At 40.2% G+C, this 23,530-nt stretch overlaps 1 protein-coding gene across 1 annotated transcript in view; it reads right to left on the bottom strand.

Moving 5' to 3' along the window:
* Window positions 1–23,530, bottom strand: part of LOC118654145 (charged multivesicular body protein 1b-2) — a 52,479-nt gene that overhangs the window by 10,580 nt on the left and 18,369 nt on the right. The window contains exons 2-5 of the mRNA XM_036305424.1: window positions 13,381–13,478; window positions 11,048–11,194; window positions 10,602–10,670; window positions 10,414–10,521 (exon numbers count right to left, since the gene is read on the bottom strand). Of these exons, the coding sequence (XP_036161317.1) occupies window positions 10,414–10,521; window positions 10,602–10,670; window positions 11,048–11,194; window positions 13,381–13,478 (422 nt within the window). The remainder of the gene's footprint in view (window positions 1–10,413; window positions 10,522–10,601; window positions 10,671–11,047; window positions 11,195–13,380; window positions 13,479–23,530) is intronic.

Consider the following 23,530-nt stretch of genomic DNA (forward strand, 5'->3'; position numbering starts at 1 on the left):
ATTAACCCATGGCAGGGCCGGGAACAGGAGGGCAGTCTGGAGTTCTGCCAGTGCGCCAGCTGCAGAGTGCCAGGGGAAGACGCGAGTCTGCGCGCATCCTGTGGCTTTTTTCTTTTTCTTTTTTCTTTTTCTCTTTTTCTTTTTTAAATCCTTGCTTCTGATTACTAAGCCCAGTACATAGGATCTTCCAATTAAAAAACATTGCTGAGACTGCAGGGGAAAGCTGTTTTTGTTTAACCTGGAGAACAGAGTGCGGAGAAACAAACAGAAAGACAGCTCTAGGGCAGTCCATCCCTCTAACCCAGCATTAAGTGCAGCAGGGAAAGCCATCTAAAGGCTGGGTAGGGGAGGAGCCTTTTAGCACCAGATATCAATACAGAAACACTGCCACCCAGGGGTTGTATCAAAAATTGACTCTTGTGTGAATGCAAGTAAAGGCAGACTAAGAAACAAAGAGCTCCCAACTGCTTGAAAAAAGGATTGTGACATATGACGCTGTGGAGCGCAGGGAACTCCAATACTGGGCTGTCTACCTGACAGGAAACAGACCTGACAAACAGAAAAGTCGAGGAAGTGAACGACCTTCACTACTTCACATTTTTATTTTTTATCTTTTACTTGAGAAACTATTTTTCTTTCTCACCTGATTTTACCTTTTTTATTGTTTTGTTTTTAATAACTATTATTACTACTATTATTTTACCTTTTTAAAAACGTTTTATTTTATTTTATTTTAGGATTAGTGTTCTATATTCTATTTTTATTTTTCCTGTAGCATTATTTTACTCTATCTCAATTTTTGCTTTATACCAACACTCTTCCTCACGTTCCCCTTTTGCCCTGTTTCTCTTACCCTGTTCCTGCTTTAATTTTTCTCTATCCTTTCTTTTTACTCCCTGTTAAAAATTGATCTTACTCATATATCTAAATTCTGCTCCACTGCTCCAAGCACACACACACTTTTCTCTTACCTTTCTTCGCTATCCAGATTTTCTTCTACTTCCCTTTTGTTTTGTTTTCTTTTTTCTTTATTTTAAATCATTTGCGTTTTTCTTTCTTTCTGTCTTGTTAATGTTTGATTCTTGATTAGCTTGGTTTTTATTGCTTGTATTTGTTTTTTGGGTTTTTTTCTTTTGTTGTTTGTTTTTGTTGTTGCTGCTGTTTTTTTTGCTTCTGTTATTCCTTTCCTCGCTTGTTCTCTTCTTCTACTAATAGCTTAACTAATTAAAATCACAAACTCAGGCCTAGCTACTCTCTACTCTCCTTTTCCAATAGTAAAGGAAAACAGAGAAGTAGATAGATTAAATAGTAAAGGAATACATACATAGATAGATACACACATCTATACTAATAAAAGAGTAATATGCTAATTAGACCGGAAGACCTTCCAGAGACCTTCTAGACGTCATTCTGGACAAAGCAGGGGGCTTGGCTGGTCTACAAACCACCCCCAAACGGCCCCTAGCCCCTCGCCCAGGCTGACCAGGCCCCCCGCAGGGACCCTTACGACAATGGAGGTGTGGCCAGCCTGCAAATGGCCATCAGCCCCTCGTCCAGGCCGGCCACGTCCCCCAGCAGGGCCCCCCACCCTGAAGAGGTGTGGCAAGCCTGCAAACGGCCCTCAGCCCCTCGCCAAGGCTGGCCACACCCCCCAAGCAGAAACCCTCACCCTGATGAGGGCATGGACAGCCTGAAAACGGCTATCAGCCCCTCGTCCAGGCCCACCCTGCCCTCAGCAGGGAACCTAAACCTACTGGGGGCATGGTCAGCTTGCAAACGGCCATCAGCCCCTCACCCAGGATGGCCAAGCCCCCCAGCAGGGACCACCACCCTCTAGGGGTTATGGCCAGCCTGGAAACAGCCCTCAGCCCCTGGCCCAGGCTGCTTATGCCCCCCGCAGGGACCCTCACACCATGGGGGCGGAGCCAGCCTGCAAAAGGCCCTCAGCCCCTCGCCCAGGATGGCCACGCCCCCCAGCGGGGACCCTCACACCGATGGGGGCATGTCCAGCCTGCAAACAGCCATCAGCCCCTCGCCCAGGCCCGTCCTGCCCCCAGCAGAGACCCTAACCCCGATGGGGGCGTGGCCAGCCTGAAAATGGCCCTGAACCACTCACTCAGGCTGGCCATGGCCTTCAGTGGGGAAACCCACCCCGATGGGGGCATGGCAGGCCTGCAAACTAACCCAGGCCCATTGCCCAGGCCAGCCCCGGCCCCCCAAGGGGACTCCCACCCTGATCCGGGATCCCTTCAGGGCAGACAAGTCAGCCCCCACCTGTGCACCTCTCTCTATACAAATAAAAGGGTAATATTCTAATTAGACTGGGATACCTTCCAGATGTCCTTCCAGACAAAGCCATGGTGGCAGGGCCGAGGCAGAGGCGGTTAGGGGTAATCAGGCCATTAGAGGAGGGCAGTTGGGGGTTATCAGGCCGGCTGGGGGGACCAGTTGGGGGCGAGCAGGCTAGCAAGGGGGAACAGTTGGCGATCAGGCTGGTGGGGGGGAAGTTGAGGGTGAGCAGGCCGGCATGGGGGCTGTTGGGGGTGATCAGGCTGGTGGGAGGTGAAGTTGGGGATGATCAGGGCAGCAAGGTGGGGCAGTTGGGGGCAAGCAGGCCGGCAGGCAGGTGAGTGGTTAGGAGCCAGCAGTCCCGGATTGCGAGAGGGATTTCTGACTGCTGGTTAGGCCCAATCCCTGGGATTGGTCCTAAACTGGCAGTCGGATATGGTCCTAAACCAGCAGTCGAACAACCCCCAAGGGGTCCCAGGTTGGAGATGGTGCAGGCAGGGATGAGGGACACCACCCCTGTGCACGAATTTCATGCACTGGGCCACTAGTATATATATATATTAGTTTTATTTTATATATGTGTATGTGTGTATGTATATGTGTGTGTGTGTGTGTGTGTGTGTGTATACACACACACACACACACACACACAAACCTTAACACATATATATTTTTTTTTGTCTTTTTTTGTATTTAGTTTTTTTTTTACTTTTCTTCTTATACGTTCATACGCTTCCTACCTCCTCTATAGTGAATTGTCCCTATTTCCGCATTCATTCAATTCCTTAACCTTACCTTCTGGAAACAAACTCTGCTTCCTCAGATTCATCTGGATGTTTGTTGTTTGAGGGTCTGTAGTTTACATATTTTGGATTAGTTGTTATTTGTACTTTGCATTCATCTCTGGGTGTTTGTTGTTTGCATTTTTTGGATTATTTGGTTTTTTATTGGAGCTTTCTCCCCGTATACATATATTGTCCCCCCCCCCTTCTTTTTTCTTTTCTTTCTTAATTTTTTTCCCATTTATGATACATTTATATACTCTTTTATATCCCCTAACTCTCTTTTTTCTGGTGGTCACCTTTATTTGGGGTTATTAGTATTGTGAATTCATTTGTATTTGGTGACCTGTGCGCTGTGTATTGTTGTGGTGTATTATGTGCCTTTAAGTCAACATAGGAGAGAGAGAGCTCCATAACCAGACATCCAGACAGGCGTGATCATGGGGAGACAAGAAACAGCCCACATGTGAAAGAAAAGGAGGCATCAACAGAAAAGGAAGTAAATGAAATGGAGGCAAGCAAAATGCCACAGAAAGAATTCAGAGAAATGGTCATAAAGTCGCTGAAAAGGATGGAAGACAAATTCAATAATATGTGTAAGAACCAAGAGGAAATGAAGAAGAATCAAGAAGCAATGAAAATGACATTGCTGCAATAAAGAACTCAATAGAGAGCATCAACAGTAGACTAGAAGAAGTGGAGGACCGCATCAGTGAGTTAGAAGACAAGTTAGGAAAAAATACCCAAGCAGAACAGCATCTAGAAAAAAAAGAAAACTTAAAAAAGAGGAGGAGAGCCTAAGGGAACTTTGGGACAACACGAAACTAAACAACATCCACATAATAGGGGTACCAGAAGGAGAGGAAACTGAGCAAGGAATAGAAAACCTGTTTGAAGAAATAATGACAAAAAACTTCCCTGATATAGGGAAGAAAAAAGTCACATAAGTACAAGAAGTTCACAGAGTCCCAAACAAGATGAACCCCAAAAGACCGACACCAAGACACATTATGATTAAATTGGCAAACACCAACGACAAAGTAAGAATCTCAAAGGCTGCCAGAGAGAGTCAGAAAGTTACCTACAGAGGATCCCCCATCAGACTAAGGAATGATTTCTCAACAGAAACACATCAGGCCAGAAGGGAATGGAATAAAATATACAAAGTTGTACAAAGGAAGGGTCTGAATCCAAAAATACTGTACACAGCAAGGCTATCAATCAAAGTTGAGAGTGAAATAAGGACCTTCACAGACAAAAAAGGACTAAGGAAGTTTATTACCACCAAACCAATGCAAGAAAAGCTAAAGGGTCTGTTCTAAAAAGAAGAAATAGGAAGGGAAGAAGGAACAGAGGCATAAAGAATAAAAATGGCGACAAACAAGTACCTATCAATAATAACTTAAAAATGTAAGTGGATTAAATGCCCCAATCAAAAGACATAGGGTACCTGAGTGGGTAAGAAAATAGGACCCATATATCTGCTGTCTACAGGAAACCCACCTCAGAATGAAGGACTCACACAGACTGATGGTGAAGGGATGGAAAAAGGTTTTCAGGTGAATGGAAATGAAAAAGAAGAGCTGGGGTAGCAATACTTATATCTGACAAATTAGACCTCAAAGTGAAGGCTGTAACAAGAGATAAGGAAGGCCACTTCATAATACTAATGGGACTGATACAACAGGAGGCTATAACTCTGGTAAACATATATGCACCCAATTCAGGAGCACCCAAATACATAAAAAACTTCTGGAGGATATCAAAGGAGAGAATGACACAATACAGTCATAGTAGGGGACTTTAATACCCCACTAATACCACTGGACAAATCCTCTAAACAAAAAATGAACAAAGAAACAGCAGTCCTAAATGACTCACTAGATCAGATGGAATTAATTGACATCTTCAGAACATTTCACCCCAAAGCCACAGAATATACATTCTTCTCAAATGCACATGGGTCATTTTCAAAGACAGACCACATATTGGAACACAGGCAAAGACTCTTCAAATTCAAGAAGACAGAAATCATATCAAGCATCTTCTCAGATCACAATGGCATAAAAGTAGACATCAACCACAATAAAAACAATAAAAAAAAATCAAACACCTGGAGGGTAAATAGCATTCTATTAAACAATGATTGGGTTATCAAAGAAATCAAAAGCATCATGGCAACAAATGAAAATGAAAACACAACAATCCAAAATCTATGGGACACAGTGAAAGCAGTCTTGAGAAGGAAGTTCATAGCTCTACAGGCCTATCTCAATAAAACAAGAAACAATGGTAATGAATTATCTAACCCTACAACTCAAAAAGTTAGAAAGAGAGCAACAAGAAAAGCCCAGCGTAAGCAGAAGGAAGGAAATAATAAAGATCAGATCAGAGATAAATGACATAGAGACCAAAAAAACAAAACAAAACACTACAAATATCAACAAAACCAAGAGCTGGTTCTTTGAAAGGATAAACAACATTGATGAACCTCTAGCCAGGCTCACCAAGAAGCAAAGAGAGAGGACCCAAATAAACAAAATCAGAAATGAAAGAGGTGAAGTAACAACCAATCCCACAGAAATGCAAATGATTATGAAAAAATACTATGAACAACTCTATTCCAACAAAATGGACAACGTAGATGAAATGGACATATTCTTTAAAAAATATAAGCTCACAAAACTCAATCAAGAAAAATAAAAAAACCTGAATAGGCTGATAACTACCGAGTAAATTGAAGCAGCGATGAAAAATCTTCCAGCAAACAAAAGCCCTGGTTCAGAAAGCTTGACAGGGGAGTTCTACCAACCATTCAAAGAACTAAAACCAATCCTCCTCACATTAATGCAAAAAATTCAAGAGGAAGGCACACGTCCAAGCTATTTCTATGAAGCCACCATTACCCTCATCCCAAATCCAGATAAAGACACCACAAAAAAAGAGAACTACAGGCCAATAACCTTGATGAACACATATGTTAAAATTCTCAACAAAATTCTAGCAAATCGGATTCAGCATTACATTAGAAAGATCATACATAATGACCACGTGGGATTTATTTTGGGGATGCAAGGATAGTACAATATCCACAAATCAATTAATGTGATACATCATATCAACAAACTGAGAGATGAAAATCACATAATCATATCAATTGATGCAGAAAAAGCATCTGACAAAATCCAACACCCTTTCTTGATAAAAACTCTCAGCAATGTTGGAATAGAAGGATCATACCTCAACATAATAAAAGCCTTATATAACAAACTTACAGCCAACATCATACTCAATGGGCAAAAATGAAACTCATTTCCCTTAAGAATAAGAACGAGAAAGGATGCCCACTTTCACCACTCCTGTTCGAAATAGTACTGGAAGTGCTAGCCATACTGATCAGACAAGAAGAACAAATAAAAGGCATCCAAATTGGAAAAGGAGAAGTAAAACTATCCTTATTTGCAGAGGACATGATACTATAAATAGAAAACCCCAAAGACTCAATCAAAAAACTACTAGACCTAATAAGCGAATTTGGCAATGTAGCAGGATACAAAATTAACACCCAGAAATCTATGGCCTTTTGGACACCAATAATGAACCCACAGAAAGAGAAATGAAAAAAACAATCCCATTTACCATAACACCAAAAAAATTAAGATACCTAGGAAAACTTAACTAAGGACATAAAAGACCTATACTCAGAAAACTTCAGGACATTGAAAAAAGAGACAGAGGAAGACATAAACAAATGGAAGAATATACCATGTTCATGAATTGGTAGAATCAACATCATTAAAATGTCCATACTACCCAAAGAAATCTATAGATTCAATACAATCCCCATTAAAATACCTACAGCATATTTTAAAGATCTAGAACAAACTCCCAAAAACTCATCTGGAATAAAAAAAGACCCTGAATAGTCACAGCAATCCTGAGAAAGAAGACCAAAGTTGGAGGAATCACAATACCAGATATCAAGCTATATTACCAAGCCACGGTTCTCAAAACTGCCTGGTACTGGCCCAAGGACAGACATATAGACCAATGGAACAGAACAGAGGACCCAGAAATTGACCCAAGCCATTATACTCAGTTAGTATTTGACAAAGGAGGCAAGAGCATACAATGGAGTCAAAACAGTTTCTTTAATAAATTGTGCTGGGAAATTTGCGAGATACATGCAAAAAATGAAAGTAGACCACCAACTTACACCATACACAAAAACAAACTCAAAATGGCTAAAGGACTTGGGAAACCATAAAAATCCTACAAGACTCCATAGGCAGCAAAATAGCAGACATATGTCGTAGTAATATGTTGACACAGCCCCTAGGGCAGGGGTGGGCAAACTTTTTGACTCGAGGGCCACAATGGGTTCTTAAACTGGACTCAGAAGAAGGAGCTGTGGCCGGGTTTCCTGACGTTGCCATATTAACACTGCTGCTGGTGAAGGAGCGGAGGGGAGAGCAAGAGAACCCTCCGCTCTTTCGGTTCCGTGGGCCGGACAGAACAGCCGAACGGGCTGAATCCGGCCTGCGGGCCGTAGTTTGCCCACGGCTGCCCTAGGGCAGTGGAGACTAAGGAGAAAATAAACAAATGGGACTACATCAAATTAAAAAGCAGCTTGTACACAGCAAAAGAAACCATCAACAAAACAACAAGAAAGCCCACTGCATGGGAAAACATATTTTTCAATGACATTTCCGGTAAGGGTTTAATCTCCAAAATTTACAAAGTACTCATACGACTTAACAAAAGGAAGATAAATGACCCAATCAAAAAATGGTCAAAGGATCTAAATAGACACTTTTCAAAAGAGGACATACAGAAGGCCCACAGACATAGGAAAATATGCTCAAAGTCACTAATCATCCGAGAGATGCAAATCAAAACAACGAGATACCATCTCACACCTGTCAGAATGGCTATCATCAACAAATCAACACATGACAAGTGCTGTGGAGGATGTGGAAAAAAAGGAACCCTCGTGCACTGCTGGTGGGAATGCAGACTGGTGCAGCCACTGTGGAGAACAGTATGGAGTTGCCTCAAAAAGTTAAAAATGGAACTGCCATTTGACCCAGTAATCCCAGTTCTAGGACTATATCCCAAGAAAACAGAAACACCAATCAGAAAGGATATATGCACCCCTATGTTCACAGCAGCACAATTTACCATAGCTAAGATCTGGAAACAACCTAAGTGCCCATCAGCAGATGAGTGGATTAGAAAACTGTGGTACATCTTCACAATGTAATACTATGCCACTATTAAAAAAAGGAATTTTTACCATTTGCAATAGCATGGATGGAACTTGAGAGCATTATGCTAAGCAAAATAAGCCAGTCAGAGAAAGATAAATATCACATGATCTCACTCATATGTGGGATATAATGAACAACATAATTTGATGAACAAGAACAGTTCGATCTAGAGACAAATGGTAGGGGGGGTTAGAGAACAACCAAAGGACTTATATGCATGCATATTAGCATAACCAATGGACACAGACACTGGGGCAGTTGGGGGGCTTGCCTGGGCTGGGAAGGCATGGGGGAGGGGGTCAAATGGGGAAAAAGGACACATATGTAAAACTTTACAAAAAAAAAAAATAAGAAATGCAAGTGTCCTTCTCAGTTCATTTGTGTTTCCTAAACTTGTGGGCCTAAGAAAAACTTACACTGAAAAGATGCTAAATGAACATCACAGAATCACCTGGGAATCTCCTAAGGCAGTGGTCGGCAAACTGCGCCTCATGAGCCACATGCGGCTCTTTGGCCCCTTGAGTGTGGCTCTTCCACAAAATACTACGTGTGGGCGAGCATGTACAGTGCAATTCAAACTTTGTGGCCCATGCGCAGAAGTTGTTTTTTTTTTTTTAAATATACAGTGGGGCCTTGACTTACGAGTGTCCCGACTAACGAGTTTTTTGAGATACCAGCTGTCTCTCGGCTGATTTTTTGTATTGAGTTGACAGAGTAATTTGAGTTAACGAGCTCCTTAATGAGCTCCTTAACGAGCTCGGTCTTGGAACAAATTAAACTCGTAAGTCAAGGCCCCACTGTATTTTATTGATTTTTTACAGAGAAGAAGGGAGAGGGATAGAGAGTTAGAAACATCGATGAGAGAGAAACATCAATCAGCTGCCTCCTGCACACCCCCTACTGGGATGTGCCCTCAACCAAGGTACATGCCTTTGACCGGAATCGAACCCGGGACCCTTCAGTCTGCAGGCCAACACTCTATCCACTGAGCCAAACTGGTTAGGGCCAGAAGTCGGTATTTTGTGGAAGAACCACACTCAAGGGGTCAAAGAGCCGCATGTGGCTCTCGAGCAGCAGTTTGCCGACTACTAACCTAAGGTGTTTGAATAAGAAAATCCAAGACAGAGCTTCTCAAACATGGTACATAAAAGTAACCTGGGAATCTTGTTAAAATGATTCTGATTTCAATGGCTGTGGGTGGGGGTCTAAATTAATGAGCTTCTAGGTGATACAAATGTTCTTGATTCCTGAACCACATTTGGAGGATCAAGGCTCTAGAGCAGTGGTTCTCAACCTTGGCTGCACATTAGAATCACCTGGGAATCTTTTTAAAAACCTGATTTCTGGGCCTCATCCTCTGGAAATTCTGTTTCTTTGTTACTAATGTTGTGGCCCCACCCCATAACAAAAAAAACAGAATTTCTGGAGGATGAGGCCCAGAAATCAGGATTTTAAAAAGATTCCCAGGTAATTCTAATGTGCAGCCAAGGTTGAGAACCACTGCTGTAGAGCAAGCATGTCAAACTCAAGGCATGCAGCCTGTCGGCCGTGAGTTTGACATGCTTGCTCTAGAGCAAGTATAAAAGTAATGGTTAAATATATATCCTCACTATAAGATATACACATGAATTCTTTCTTTCTTTACTCTAAAACCTAAACATAAGCTTATTCTCTTATTTACCTTTTTGTGAAAAGAGTCATTGGAATTAAAATATCAATGGACAGTTGCTGATTACTTCCTAACCTATTCTGTAAATTACATTTTCTCCATATTAGTAAAGTAGTAATACCAAGTCTTTCTTTGTTCATTTGATTAACCAGGTAGAACCAAGTTCCAAACTCCCTAGACATTTGACCTAGTATAATTTTTAGAATTTCAAAATAAGATAGGGAATGGCATCCTTCCAACATGTCCTTAGGAATCCAGGGGCAAAGCATAACTTCCTACTTGCATTTTGGGGATACACCATGTTTACTTCACATTCTAGAGATGATTTTGGCTCACAAAGCCATTATATTGTGAACTCAGGTAATTTTTAAAAAGTTATTCTAAGTAAAGAAACTATTCTTACTTGTGGTGTTGTTAGGGTTGTAGTACTACTCATTGTGTCTTCCATTTGTTGTGTTTGAACATCCAGTGTTTCAAATTGGTGTTCAAATTTGTCCATCAGGGCAGAAATCTGTAAAAAGAAATATGGTCATAAGAAAACCTTATACTGAAAAGATGCTATCTAAACATCAAATAATTTTTTTTTTTTACCTTTTCAAGGTTCATACTCCTCAATGTAGCATCCATAGATTTAACTACACCTGCCATGGACTTGGTTACCTATTGGAAGTATTAAAAAAAAAAGACTGAGCATGCTATAAGTAATCTCAAATTTCAGGTAGTCTCTTAAATATATTACTTACAGATCAACTTATACAATTTACCTACCCTTTCTTTAACAGTAAAAGTACAGTATGTATGTTTGGTCTTTGATTCTTCATTGAAAGACAACTCATAAATCTAAGTTTAAAAGCCACTGTCAAAATCATTTTCCTCACCATAGTCAAAGACATACTTTGACTATGTCTCTCTTGCCCATAAAGGCATTTACTAGCAATCTACAGCACCTTGCAATGGATTTAGATTTCCAGCAACTCCTAATATTCTCATTAAACTTAAATCAAGAGTTCCTATTGTTTATAGATATTAAGCCTTACCTTGCCCATTGTTACTGCAGTTTGAACTCTGGCTGCCACAGCATCAACCCTAGCACTCATTCTCAAGAAATTAATTGCTTGGTTCTTCTGGCGGATTGCATTTTCAGCATGTATTCTTGCAACTTCTGTATTCCCTTTCTGAATAGCCTGTTTCACACAGAGCAAAAAGTAAATAGTGGTGAAGACAAGTTTTAATAATATTTAAGAGCTTTCATAATTAGCTTTTAAGGAGATAAAATGAGAATTTATAGTTAAGTTTAAAATCATACTTTTAAAATTCCTCATAATCACATCACTGAGCCATTACCGCTGTTAATATTTTAGTGTTATAGTATTCCAAGTACATAAACCTATTTATTACAAAATAAATTTATTATAAAGTAAATGCATAAGACACACTGTTTTCTCATCTAATTTTAAAAACACATATTTTTAAGTCAAATATATAACTACGTCAACATTTCTAAAGGCTGATAGCATGAATGTACCACTAACCAGGGCTTTCCTTGTGACTGGTACAAACACTACAGAGAGTACATAAAATTACTTTGGATATACACAGACAACCATCTTCACTTTAATTATGCATTTATTTAAATGTATTATTTGAAATAAATATAACTAACACAGACCTAGGCTTTTCTTGCTCTAATAGCTTTGACCAGGGCTAAAGTTAAAAGTCAATTTAAAAGAAAATATTAAATAGCTCAGATAGACCTCCACAGAAGCAAAACAGAGAAGGTACAAAAGTAACAGAAATGTGAGAACATGCATAGATTAAGATCCTGGTGGGCACATAGTACAATATACAGATCTTGTATCATAGATATATACACTTGAAACCTATATGATACTATTAACCAATGCCACCCCAATAAATGTATTACAAAATTTTAAAAATCCCTTAATGCTGGGAATTTAGTTTCTTTCCAATTCTTCAATATAAAGAACAATGTAATAAAGATACTGGAACATGCAATGTCACACTTTCCATTTTTTTTCCTAGTCAACATCCATCACCATACAGTTATAACTTTTTTCTTATAAAGAGAACTATTAAGATCTATTCTCTTAACTTTCATATATACAATACAGTATTATTAGCTATAGTCACCATGTTGTACATTAGATCCCCAGGACTTAATTTAAAAGCAGAAGTTTGTATCTTTTGACCATTTTCACCCTTTTCACTCACTTCCCATTCCCCTCCTCTGGACACCATCAATCTCTTCTTTATCTATGAGGTTTTTTTAAGATTACACATAAATGAGATCACATGTATTTGCCTTTCTCTGTTTGATCTATTTTTAGTTAGCATAATACCCTCAAGGTTTATACACACTATTGCAAATGGAAGGATTTCCTTCTTTTTTATGGCTTTTTATTGTTGATTTTGCTTTGATCCTTTTAGTATAAAATACATCATAGCCATGAGTACAACTATTTGCAGTTAAACCTCCTAGCAAATACACAAACATAATACACATTAATACTATACACTGTTTAGATATAAACTTCAGAGACTACAGAAATTAAAATGAACCAAAAAACATTAAATTTTAGCCCTAACCGGTTTGGCTCAGTGGATAGAGCGTCAGCCTGCGGACTCAAGGGTCCCACGTTCGATTCCGGTCAAGGGCATGTACCTTATTTGCGGGCACATCCCCAGTAGGGAGTGTGCAGGAGGCAGCTGATCGATGTTTCTCTCTCATCCATGTTTCTAACTCTCTATCCCTCTCCCTTCCTCTCTGTAAAAAATCAATAAAATATATATTTTAAAAAGAAATGCTTCTCACTTTAAAAAAAAATTAAATTTCATTCTTACATATAGGCTTTATACTTCTAAGAGTAGTTTGGGCTACAAACCAAAGGGCAATCTTTAGATGTAGGTAACAGAACAGTTATACTCTGTATGTGAGCCACACTTGAACATGTAAATAGTAATAAACAAAAAAAGCCATTATTAACTATATCAAATAATAAATAATTTAGTTAAACATATATTTGGTTTAAAATGCTAAAGCCAGTAATCTTTCTTTTTTTACCTTTATTGCTAAGAGTATTCCAAATGCCCCCTTTTTCCTCCACCACCCAGTTCCTCCCTGCCCCAGGGATTCAACAGTCTGTCCCATGTTTCCATGTCTCTGGTTCTATTTTATTTATCAGTTTATTGTGTTTATTAGATTCCACATATAAGTGAGATCATGTGATATTTGTCTTTTTCTAAGCCAGTAATCTTTCTTCAATGTAAAATAAACTGAAACATCCACTCTTGCATGATTAATTGTGCTATCATGAGTTTAAAAAAGATAAAAATAATAAAAGTAGCTTACCTTTTTAATCTTGGCCTTTTCAGCCTTTTCTTCTTTATCACATTTCTTGGCATTCCTATTAAGCTCTTTTGCAGCAAACTTCAAGTTAAATAGGTGTTCTATAAATATATGTTAAGGCTATTCTAAAAAAGTCATTTCCCAATAACTAACTGCGAATGAGATGTTAAATTTATAAAAATTATCAGATAAAATTATGTTATTTAAACCAACTATTCACGAAGTATTAGAGAAAACAGAAAAACTTTTACCTATTCCACATTTTTTAATTTAAAAACTTCATTACAAAGATGGCTGCCAATGGGATGGCAGGCTGCAAGATAGTGTGTGAATGAGAGAATGAAAGGAGACTGCGTGGATGTGCAGGGAGTGTCTGTATTTGTGAGTGAGGGACTGCTATATTCCACAGGACTGTTGGGGACTGGCGGACCAGGCGCCCCTGGCCAGGTAGCCTCTACTACTGCTGAAATCTCTCCCGGAGCAGCCGGTTCTGCTGCAGAGACCACGCCATCTTGAAGGGGAGAGTGGCTGTGATCGGAAGCCCAGCCTTACCTTCAACTGGGGAGACCTCATATACCTCCCGGGACCAGCTGCCTCAGCTGCGAACCTACGAACACCAAGACTCCAGCCTACCAGACCATGGGCGCCTAAAGTTTGTCCAGGGGAAGACACAGAGCAGATAGAAGGAACAGCTGAATTGAATAATATCCACCTGCAATTGATGAATTAAAGACAGCTGGTGAGAAAAATCAGTGTACCGAAAGGTCAGAGATAGCCTAGAGCAGTGGTTCTCAACCTTGGCTGCACGGAAATTGTTTCTTTGTTACTAATGTGGTGCCTTCACCCCATAACAAAGAAACAGAATTTCTGGAGGATGAGGCTCAGAAATCAGGATTTTAAAAAGATTCCCAGGTGATTCTAATGTGCAGCCAAGGCTGAGAACCACTGGCCTAGAGAAAGGTGAGATCTGAGATCCAGGCTGGAGGGAGAACCGCGTGCAGAGGAGACTAGAGTGTCAGAGGGAGATTGTGCTCCACCAAACCCGGAGCCCTTGGGGTCAGTGTAGCCCTCGAAAGTAGAAGGGGGTCCACAGGGCTGCTGGCAGAGGGGGACTCTAGATATAAGCCCACAGCCATGAGAATCTATGCCCAGAAAGGCAGCCTGAAGTTCTATACCGGCTGTGCAGTGCCAGGGGAAACAGATGTGAGTGGGTGCGGTTCCTTTGTCTTTGTTTTTTTCTCCTTGCTTTTGCTTGCTAAGTCCAGTACATAGGATCTTCCAATTAAAAACATTCACTGAGACTGCAGGGGAAAGTTGTTTTTGTGGAAACTGGAGATCAGAATAAGGACAGACGAGTAGGAAACCAGCTCTGGGGCAGTGTGACCCTCCAACCCAGTATTAAGTGTGGCAGGAAAAGAAGAATCTTAAACATTGGGTAAAGGGGACATTTAGCCCTGGATATTAATACAGAAACACTGCCACCCAGGGGTTGTGTCAGAAATTGACTCTTGTGTAAATACAACTGAAGGCAGGCAGAGAAACAATGTGAGCAGAGAGATCCCTCCTGCTTGAAAACAAGGTTGTGGCTTATGACACAGAGGAGTGGTGCATCACAGGAAACTTCAACACTGTGCTAACTACCTGACAGGAAACAGACGTGCCAAGCAGAATAGTAGAGGAAGTGAGTGACCTTCACTACTTTGTTTTTTATCTTTTACTTAAGAAACTCAGTAAAACTTCATTTTACTTTTTTTATTATATTTTTATTTTTAATTATTATTACTACTATTATTCTCCCTTTTTTTAAAGTTTTATTTTATTCTATTTTTTCTTTATTTTATTTTGGGATTAGTGTTCCACATTCTATTTTTCTTTTTCTTTTAGCATTATTTTACTCTATCTCAATTTTTCCTTTATGCCAACACTCTCTTCCTCACCTTTCCCTTTTTGTCCTGTTTCTCTTACCCTGTTCTTGCTTTAGTTTTTTGCTATCATTTCTTTTTACTCCCTGTTAAAAATTGATCTTACTCATATATCTAATTTTCTCTCCCCTGCTCCAAGTCCATGCACACTTCTCTCTTCTCTGTCTTCACTATCAAAACATTTTTTCTTCCTTTTTTTATTTTTCTTTCCTTCTGTCTTTTTTTAAAAATATATTTTATTGATTTTTTACAGAGAGGAAAGGAGAGGGATAGAGAGTTAGAAACATCAATCAGCTTGCCTCCTGCACACTCCCCACTAGGGATGCACCCCGCAACCAAGGTACATGCCATTGACCAGAATCGAACCTGGGACCCTTCAGTCCGCAGGCCGACGCTCTATCCACTGAGCCAAACCAGCTAGGGCTCTTTCCTTCTGTCTTATTGTTGTTGTTTGTGTGCTAGTTTGTGGTTATTTTTTTGTGCTTTTTTTTGTTTGTTTGTTTCTGTTTTTCCTTTCCTCGCTTGTTCTCTTCTTCTAATAGTTTAATTCCAATCACCAACTAAGGCCTATCTACTCTCTATTCTCCTTTTCCAATAATAAACAAATACAAAGATTAAAGAGAAAATTATATATATAATATGCAAATTTTCTTTTAAATATATATTTTTAATTCATGCTAGTATATATATATTTTCTTTCTATGTACCTTGTTTTTTACTTTTTTTCTTACACACCCATTCTCTTTCTACCTTCTCTATACTGAATTGTGGCTATTTCCCCATTCATTCAATTCCTTGACCTTATCTTCTGGAAATAAACTCACAAAAGTCCAAGAAGCTCACAGAGTCCCAAACAATATGAACCCCAAAAGACCAACACCATGACACATTATACTTAAACCAGAAGCCCAGTGCATGAAATTCTGGGACAGGGTGCAGGGCAGGCTGAGGGACACGCCATGTCCGACTGCTGGTTTAGGCCTGATCACGCAGTTGGACATCCCTCTAACAATCCGGGACCACTGGCTTCTAAGGGCTCGCCTGCCTGCCTCCCTGATTGCACAAACCACTTAGGCCTGCAAGCCTGATCGTCTCCTAACAACTCCCCTGCCGGCCTGATTGACACCTAACCGCTCCCATGCTGGCCTGATCACCCCCAAATGCCTTCCCGTGCCAGCCCAATTACCCCAAACTGCCCTACCCTGCCGGAGCAATCGCCCCCAACTGCCCTCCCCTGCCTGCCTGATCGCCCCCAACTGCCCTACTCTGCTGGAGCAATCGCCCACAACTGCCCTCCCCTGCCAGCCTGATTGCCCACAACTGACCTCCCCTGCCAGCGTGATCGCCCAAACTGCCCTCCCCTGCCATGACCCACCTCCTCCACCAGGACCTGCCTCCACTGTGCAAGGTGGCAGAAATGCTGGAACCGGCCTCCTCTATGCTGCACAGAATCACAGGACCCCCAGTACCCACAATGTGGAGCAGCCGCTGGGCCCCGCCTCTGCTGTGCGTGAGGCAACCTTGTGGCGGCCATCTTGTGACGATGTCGTGAGTGAGGGCGCAAGGACTGCCTAGGCTTTTATTAGTATAGATTGGCAAACATCAACGACAAAGCATCTTAAAGGCTGCCAGAGAGAGAAAGAAAGTTACCTATGAGGGATCTCCCACCAAGCTATCAACTAATTTCTCAACAGAAACACATTAGGCCAGAAGGGAATGGAATAAAATATACAAAATCATGCAAAGGAAGGGGCTGAATCCAAGAATACTGTACCCTGCAAGGCTAACAATCAGAGTTAAGGGTGAAATCAGGAGCTTCACAGACAAAAAAGGACTAAGGAAGCTTATTACCACCAAACCAGCAATGCAAGAAATGCTAAAGGTCTGCTGAAAAAGAAGAAATAGGAAGGGAAGAAGGAACACAGGCATAAAGAATAAAAATGGTGACAAACAAGTACCTATCAATAATAACTTCAAATGTAAATGAATTAAATGTCCTAATCAAAAGATACAGGGTAGCTAAGGGGATAAGAAAACATGACCCATATATCTGCTGTCTACAGGAGATCCACTTCAGAACAAAGGACTCACACAGGCTAATGGTGAAGGATGGAAAAAGGTTTTTCAGGTGAATAGAAATGAAAAAAAAAAGCTGGGGTAGCAATATTTATTCTGACAAATTAGACCTCAAAGTGAAGGCCATAACAAGCAATAAGAAAGGCCACTTCATAATACTAAAGGGAACAATTCAACAAGAAGATATAACTCTGGTAAACATATATGCACCCAATTCAGGAGCACCTAAATACATAAAAAACTTCTTGAGGATATCAAGGGAGAGACTGACTCAATACAGTCATAGTAGGGGACTTTAATACCCCACTAATACCACTGGACAAATCCTCTAAATCAGCGGTTCTTAACCTGTGGGTCGCAACCACTTTGGCGGTCGAACGACCCTTTCACAGTGGTCGCCTAAGACCACCCTGCATATCAGATATTTACATTACGATTCATAACAGTAGCAACATTACAGTTATGAAGTAGCAACGAAAATAATTTTATGGTTGGGTCACAACATGAGGAACTGTATTTAAAGGGCCAGAAGGTTGAGAACCACTGCTCTAAACAAAAAATCACCAAAGAAACAGCAATCCTAAATGAGTCACTAAATCAGATGTAATTGACATCTTCAGAACATTTCACCCCAAAGCCACAGAATATACATTCTTTTCAAGTGCACATGGGTCATTTTCAAACATAGATCACATATTGGGCCACAGGCAAAGTCTCTTCAAAGTCAAGAAGACAGAAGTCATATCAAGCATCTGCTTAGATCACAATGGCATAAAATTAGAAATCAATTACAATAAAAGCAATAAAAAAGTCAAATACCTGGAGGGTAAATAGCATGCTATTAAACAATGAGTGGGTTACCAAAGATATCAGAGAAGAACTAAAAAGCATCATGGCAACAAATGACAATGAAAACACAACAATCCAAAATCTATGGGACACAATGAAAGCTCTCTTGAGAGGGAAGTTCATAGCTCTACAGGCCTACCTCAAAAAAAAACAAGCAAAAATGGTAATAAATTATCTAACCCTACAGCTCAAAGAGTTAGAAAGAGAGCAACAACAAAAGCCCAGCATAAGCAGAAGGAAGGAAATAATAAAGATCAGAGTGGAAATAAAACAACATAGAGACCAAAAAAACAATACAACAGATCAATGAAACCAAGAGCTGGTTCTTTGAAATGATAAATAAGATTGATAAACCTCTAGCCAGGCTCACCAAGAAGCAAAGAGAGGACCCAAATAAACAAAATCAGAAATGAAAGAGGTGAAGTAACAACTGATCCCACAGAAATACAAACGATTATGGAAAAATACTATGAACAACTCTATTCCAACAAACTGGTCAACCTATAAGAAATAGACACATTTCTAGAAAAATACAAGCTCCCAAAACTCAATCATGAAGAATCAAAAAACCTGAATAGGCTGATAACTACTGAAGAAACTGAAGAAGTGATCAAAAATCTTCCAGCAAACAAAAGCCCTGATCAGGATGGCTTTACCGGGGAGATCTACCAAGCATTCAAACAACTAAAACCTATCCTCCTCAGACTATTCCAAAATATTAAGAGGAAGGAACATTTCCAAGCTCTTTCTATGTAGTCAGCATTAACCTAATCGCAAAACCAGGTAAAGACACTACAAAGAAAGAGAATTACAGGCCAATATCTCTGATAAACATAGATGCTAAAATCCTCAACAAAATCTTAATAAATTGGATCAGCATTACATTAGAAAGATCATACACCATGACCAAGTGGGATTTATTCTGGGGATGCAAGGATGGTACAATATCCACAAATTGATAAACGCATTACATCACATAAACAAACTGAGAGACAAAAATCACATAATCATATCAATTGATACAGAAAAAAGCATTTGACAAAATCCAACACATTTTCTTGATAAAAACTCTTATCAAAGTGCAAATAGAGGGATCACACCTCAACATAATAAAGGCCATACATGACAAACCTACAGCCAACATCATACTCAATGGGCAAAAACTAAACTCATCTCCCCTAAGAATAGGAATAAGACAGGATGCCCACTCTCACCACTAGTGTTGGATATAGTATTGGCAGTGTTACTATAGGGATCAGACAAAAAGAAGAAATAAAAGGCATCCAAACTGGAAAAGAAGAAATAAAACTGTTATTAATCACAGGTGACATGATATTATACATAGAAAACACTAAAGTCTCCATTAAAAAATTACTAGGGCCCTGATCAGTTTGGCTCGGTGGATAGAGCATCAGCCTGCGGACTCAAGGGTCCCAGGTTCGATTCCGGTCAGGGGCATGTACCTTGGTTGCGGGCACATCCCCAGTAGGGGGTGTGCAGGAAGCAGCTGATCGATGTTTCTCTCTCATCGATGTTTCTAACTCTCTATCCCTCTCCCTTCCTCTCTTTAAAAAATCAATAAAATATATTTAAAAAAAAAAACTACTAGGTTTAAAAAATGGTGGCAGAGTAAGCAGATGCTGCACGGACTTGCTTCCAGAAACAAACTGGTATTACAACTAAAATACAGAGTAACTCCCTGAATAATCAATGGAAAACGCACAGGAAAGAACCCTGACACCCGAGGACTGAAAGTGGAGACTGCATAGAGACTGGTAGGAGGGGCAGTGGCGCGAAACGGCTGGCCAGGTACCCACAGACAGCAACTGAAGTCCTGGAGAGATATCTCAGGTGTAAAGGTTGCCACTGAGAAATCTGGGGGCTAATCCCCAAGCTGGGCCCACCAGCAGAGAGCACCAAAACTGAGTAGGCTACCCATATAACATCTGGCTGTGAAAAGCAGTGGGATCCTGTTTGTCAGGGAGTGACAGCTGATAATTCAGGTATCCTCTTAAAGGACCAATGCACAAAATTCCCAGTGGAGCCACCCACCTTGTGCTTTGACAGAGGGAGGGTGAAGTGGACTGCAGCTGGGAGGGCAGAAGCCAGGACTGGGGACAGGGGATAGAGCTCGGAAGGCATACACACCAAGTTTTCTGGACTGAGTCATTCCCTCACACAGCGGAGGACATGTTTCCCACATAGACATTTGCTTTGCCTATAGGCAGACAGTTTAACACCCTGTAGGATAATATCTTCCCCTGAGGCCACTTAAGAGATTAAAAATAGCAATTAGCCTCTAGTCCAGTGGTTCTCAACCTTGGCTGCACATTAGAATCACCTGGGAATCTTTTTAAAATCCTGATTTCTGGGCCTCATCCTCCTGAAATTCTGTTTCTTTGTTATTGGGTGAAGCCACCACATTAGTAACAAAGAAATAGAATTTCCGGGGGATGAGGCCCAGAAATCAGGATTTTAAAAAGATTCCCAGGTGATTCTAATGTGCAGCCAAGGTTGATTACCACTGCTCTTGTCAGAAGCAACTGCCCCACCCTGTTGAAGAAAACTCACATCACAAGTGAGGACAATTTCCTGCAGAGCAATTCAAGTCAGTCCTATCAGTCTGTAGGCATAGGCAGTCTCTGGAGGCTGAGTCTTTGCCTGCGTTAGAAACAGCCTTTAACGCTGTCCTGCACTACAGATTGAGAGGTGTAGAGGATCTACCTAATACATAGTCACAAACCCAAAAGAAAGCCAAAGTGAGAAGACAAAGAAACAACTCCCAAATGAAAGAACTAGAGAATTTGACAGAAGAAGAGATAAATGAAGTACAGATAAGAAATTTATCTGAAACAGAGTTCATAGTAATGATGGTAAAGATGATCAACAGCATGAAAAGAGATATAGTACCTATGAAAAAAGAACAGTCTGAGACAAAGAATGACATAACACAAATAAAGAATACATTGGCAGGAATACACAGCAGATTAGGGGAAGCTAAGGATCAAATCAGTGAATTAGAAAACAGAGTTGAAAATATCACTCAATCAGAGAACCAAAACAAAACAAAACACACAATTACAAAACAGGAGGACAGCTTAAGGGAGCAGTGGGACAACGTGAATCATACCAATATTAGAATAGCAGGTGTGCCAGAAGAGGCAGAAAGGGAGAAAGGGACAGAGAATGTGTTTGAAGATATAATGGCAGAAAACTTTCCTAACCTGGTAAAGGAAAAAGTTCACACAAGTTCAGGAGGCACAGAGAACCACAAACAAGAAGAACCCAAAGAGGCCCACGCCCAGACACATCATAATTAAAATGCCCAAAATTAAAGACAAAAGAGAATCTTAAAAGCAGCAAGAAAAAAGAAAACTGTTACCTACAAAGGAGTTCCCATAAAGCTGACTCCTGATTTCACAACAGAAACGCTACAGGCCAGAAGGGATTGGCATAAAGTTCTCAAGGTAATGGAAAGCAAGGATCTGAGACTATGATTATTATATCCAGCAAGACTATCATTCAAAGTAGATGGTCAAATAGTTTCCCAGACAAAAAAAAAGGCTAAAGGAGTATATCACCACCAAGACAGTATTATAAGAAATGCTAAAGGGATTGCTGTAATGAGAAGAAACAGAGAGAAACCTAAACATACAGAAATATAATGGCAATAGATAAGTACCTACCAGTAATAACCCTAAATGTAAATACACTAAATGTTCCAATCAAAAGGTGTAGGGTAGCACAATGAATACAAAAACATGACCCAAGTATATGCTGTCTACAAGAGACGCACCTCAAAACAAAAGACCCACACAGGATGAGAGTGAAGGGGTGGAAAAAAAATTTCCAAGCAAATGGAAATTTAAAAAAAGCTGGAGTAGCAATACTCATATCTAATAAAATAGATTTGAAAATGAAGGACATCACAACAGACAACAAAGGTCACTATCCTATAAAATAAAGACCGCATAATGACCAGATCATGGATCAGCAGGAGGGTGGGGCAGCGAGCTACACGTGGAGAGTGGAGAGCTACAGGAGGGGGCAGGGCAGAAAGCTATAATGAGGGTGCAGGGGGGCAGAGTGAGCTACAGGAGGGCAGGGCAGCGGGCGGAGAGCTACTGAAGGGTGGCAGCGAGCTACTGGCAAGCTACTGGTGCACGGATTAATGCACAGGGCTACTAGTATAATACAAAAGGGATCGATCCAAAAAGAGGATATAACCCTGGTAAACATATATGCGCATATATATATATATAAACTTATAAAGCAGCGATCGCCAACTGGTGGTCGGCGGACCACTGGTGGTCCGAGTGGTACAAAAGGTTGGTGAATGCTGGTTTGAGGAAACCTTTGGAGCAGTGGTCACCAACTGGTGGTCCATGGACCACTGGTGGTATGTGAGGTCCGAAAAGTTGGTGACCGCTGTTCTAGAGGACTTTTACAGAGAGATATACAACAATACAGTCACAGTAGTGAACTTTAACACCCCTCTGACTGCACTGGATAGATCTTCCAGACAAAAGCTTAACAAGAAAACAGAGACATTAAAGGATATATTGGATCAGATGGATTTACTTGACATTTATAGAACATTTCACCCCAACGCAGCAGAATATACATTCTTCTCAAGTACACATGGATCATTCACAAAGATAGACCACATGTTAGGACACAAAGCAAGTCTTTACAAGTTCAAGAAAATTTAAATCATATCAAGCATCTTCTCAGATCACAGTGGAATGAAATTAGAAATCAACTACAGTAAAAACACCCAAAAACATCCAAACACATGGAGGCTAAATAGCATATTATTAAACAATGAATGGGTTACCAACGAGATCAAGAAAGAAATAAAAAACTTACTGGCAACAAATGAAAATGAACACACAACAACCCCAAATCTCTGGGACACAGCAAAAGCAGTCCTGAGAGGTAAACTGATAGCACTACACGCCTACCTCAAAAAAAAAAAAAAACAAACACAAAAAAAAAAACAAGAAAAATCAGCAATAAACTATTTAACCCTACATCTCAAAGAACTAGAAAAAGAACAAGAAATTCTAGAGTAAGTAGAAGGAAAGAGATAATAAAGATTAGAGCAGAAATAAATAACAGAGACTAAAAATAAAATACAAGAAATCAATGAAACCAAGAGCTGGTTCTTTAAAAGGATAAGCAAAATTGATAAACCATTCGCCAAACTCATCAAGAAACAAAGAGAGAGGACCCAAATAAATAAAATCAGAAACAAAAGTGGAGGAGTAACCACAGACACCACAGAAATACAAAGGATTCTAAGA

Source organism: Myotis myotis, unplaced genomic scaffold (genome assembly GCF_014108235.1).
Source record: "Myotis myotis isolate mMyoMyo1 unplaced genomic scaffold, mMyoMyo1.p scaffold_m19_p_4, whole genome shotgun sequence".
Taxonomy (NCBI): domain Eukaryota; kingdom Metazoa; phylum Chordata; class Mammalia; order Chiroptera; family Vespertilionidae; genus Myotis; species Myotis myotis.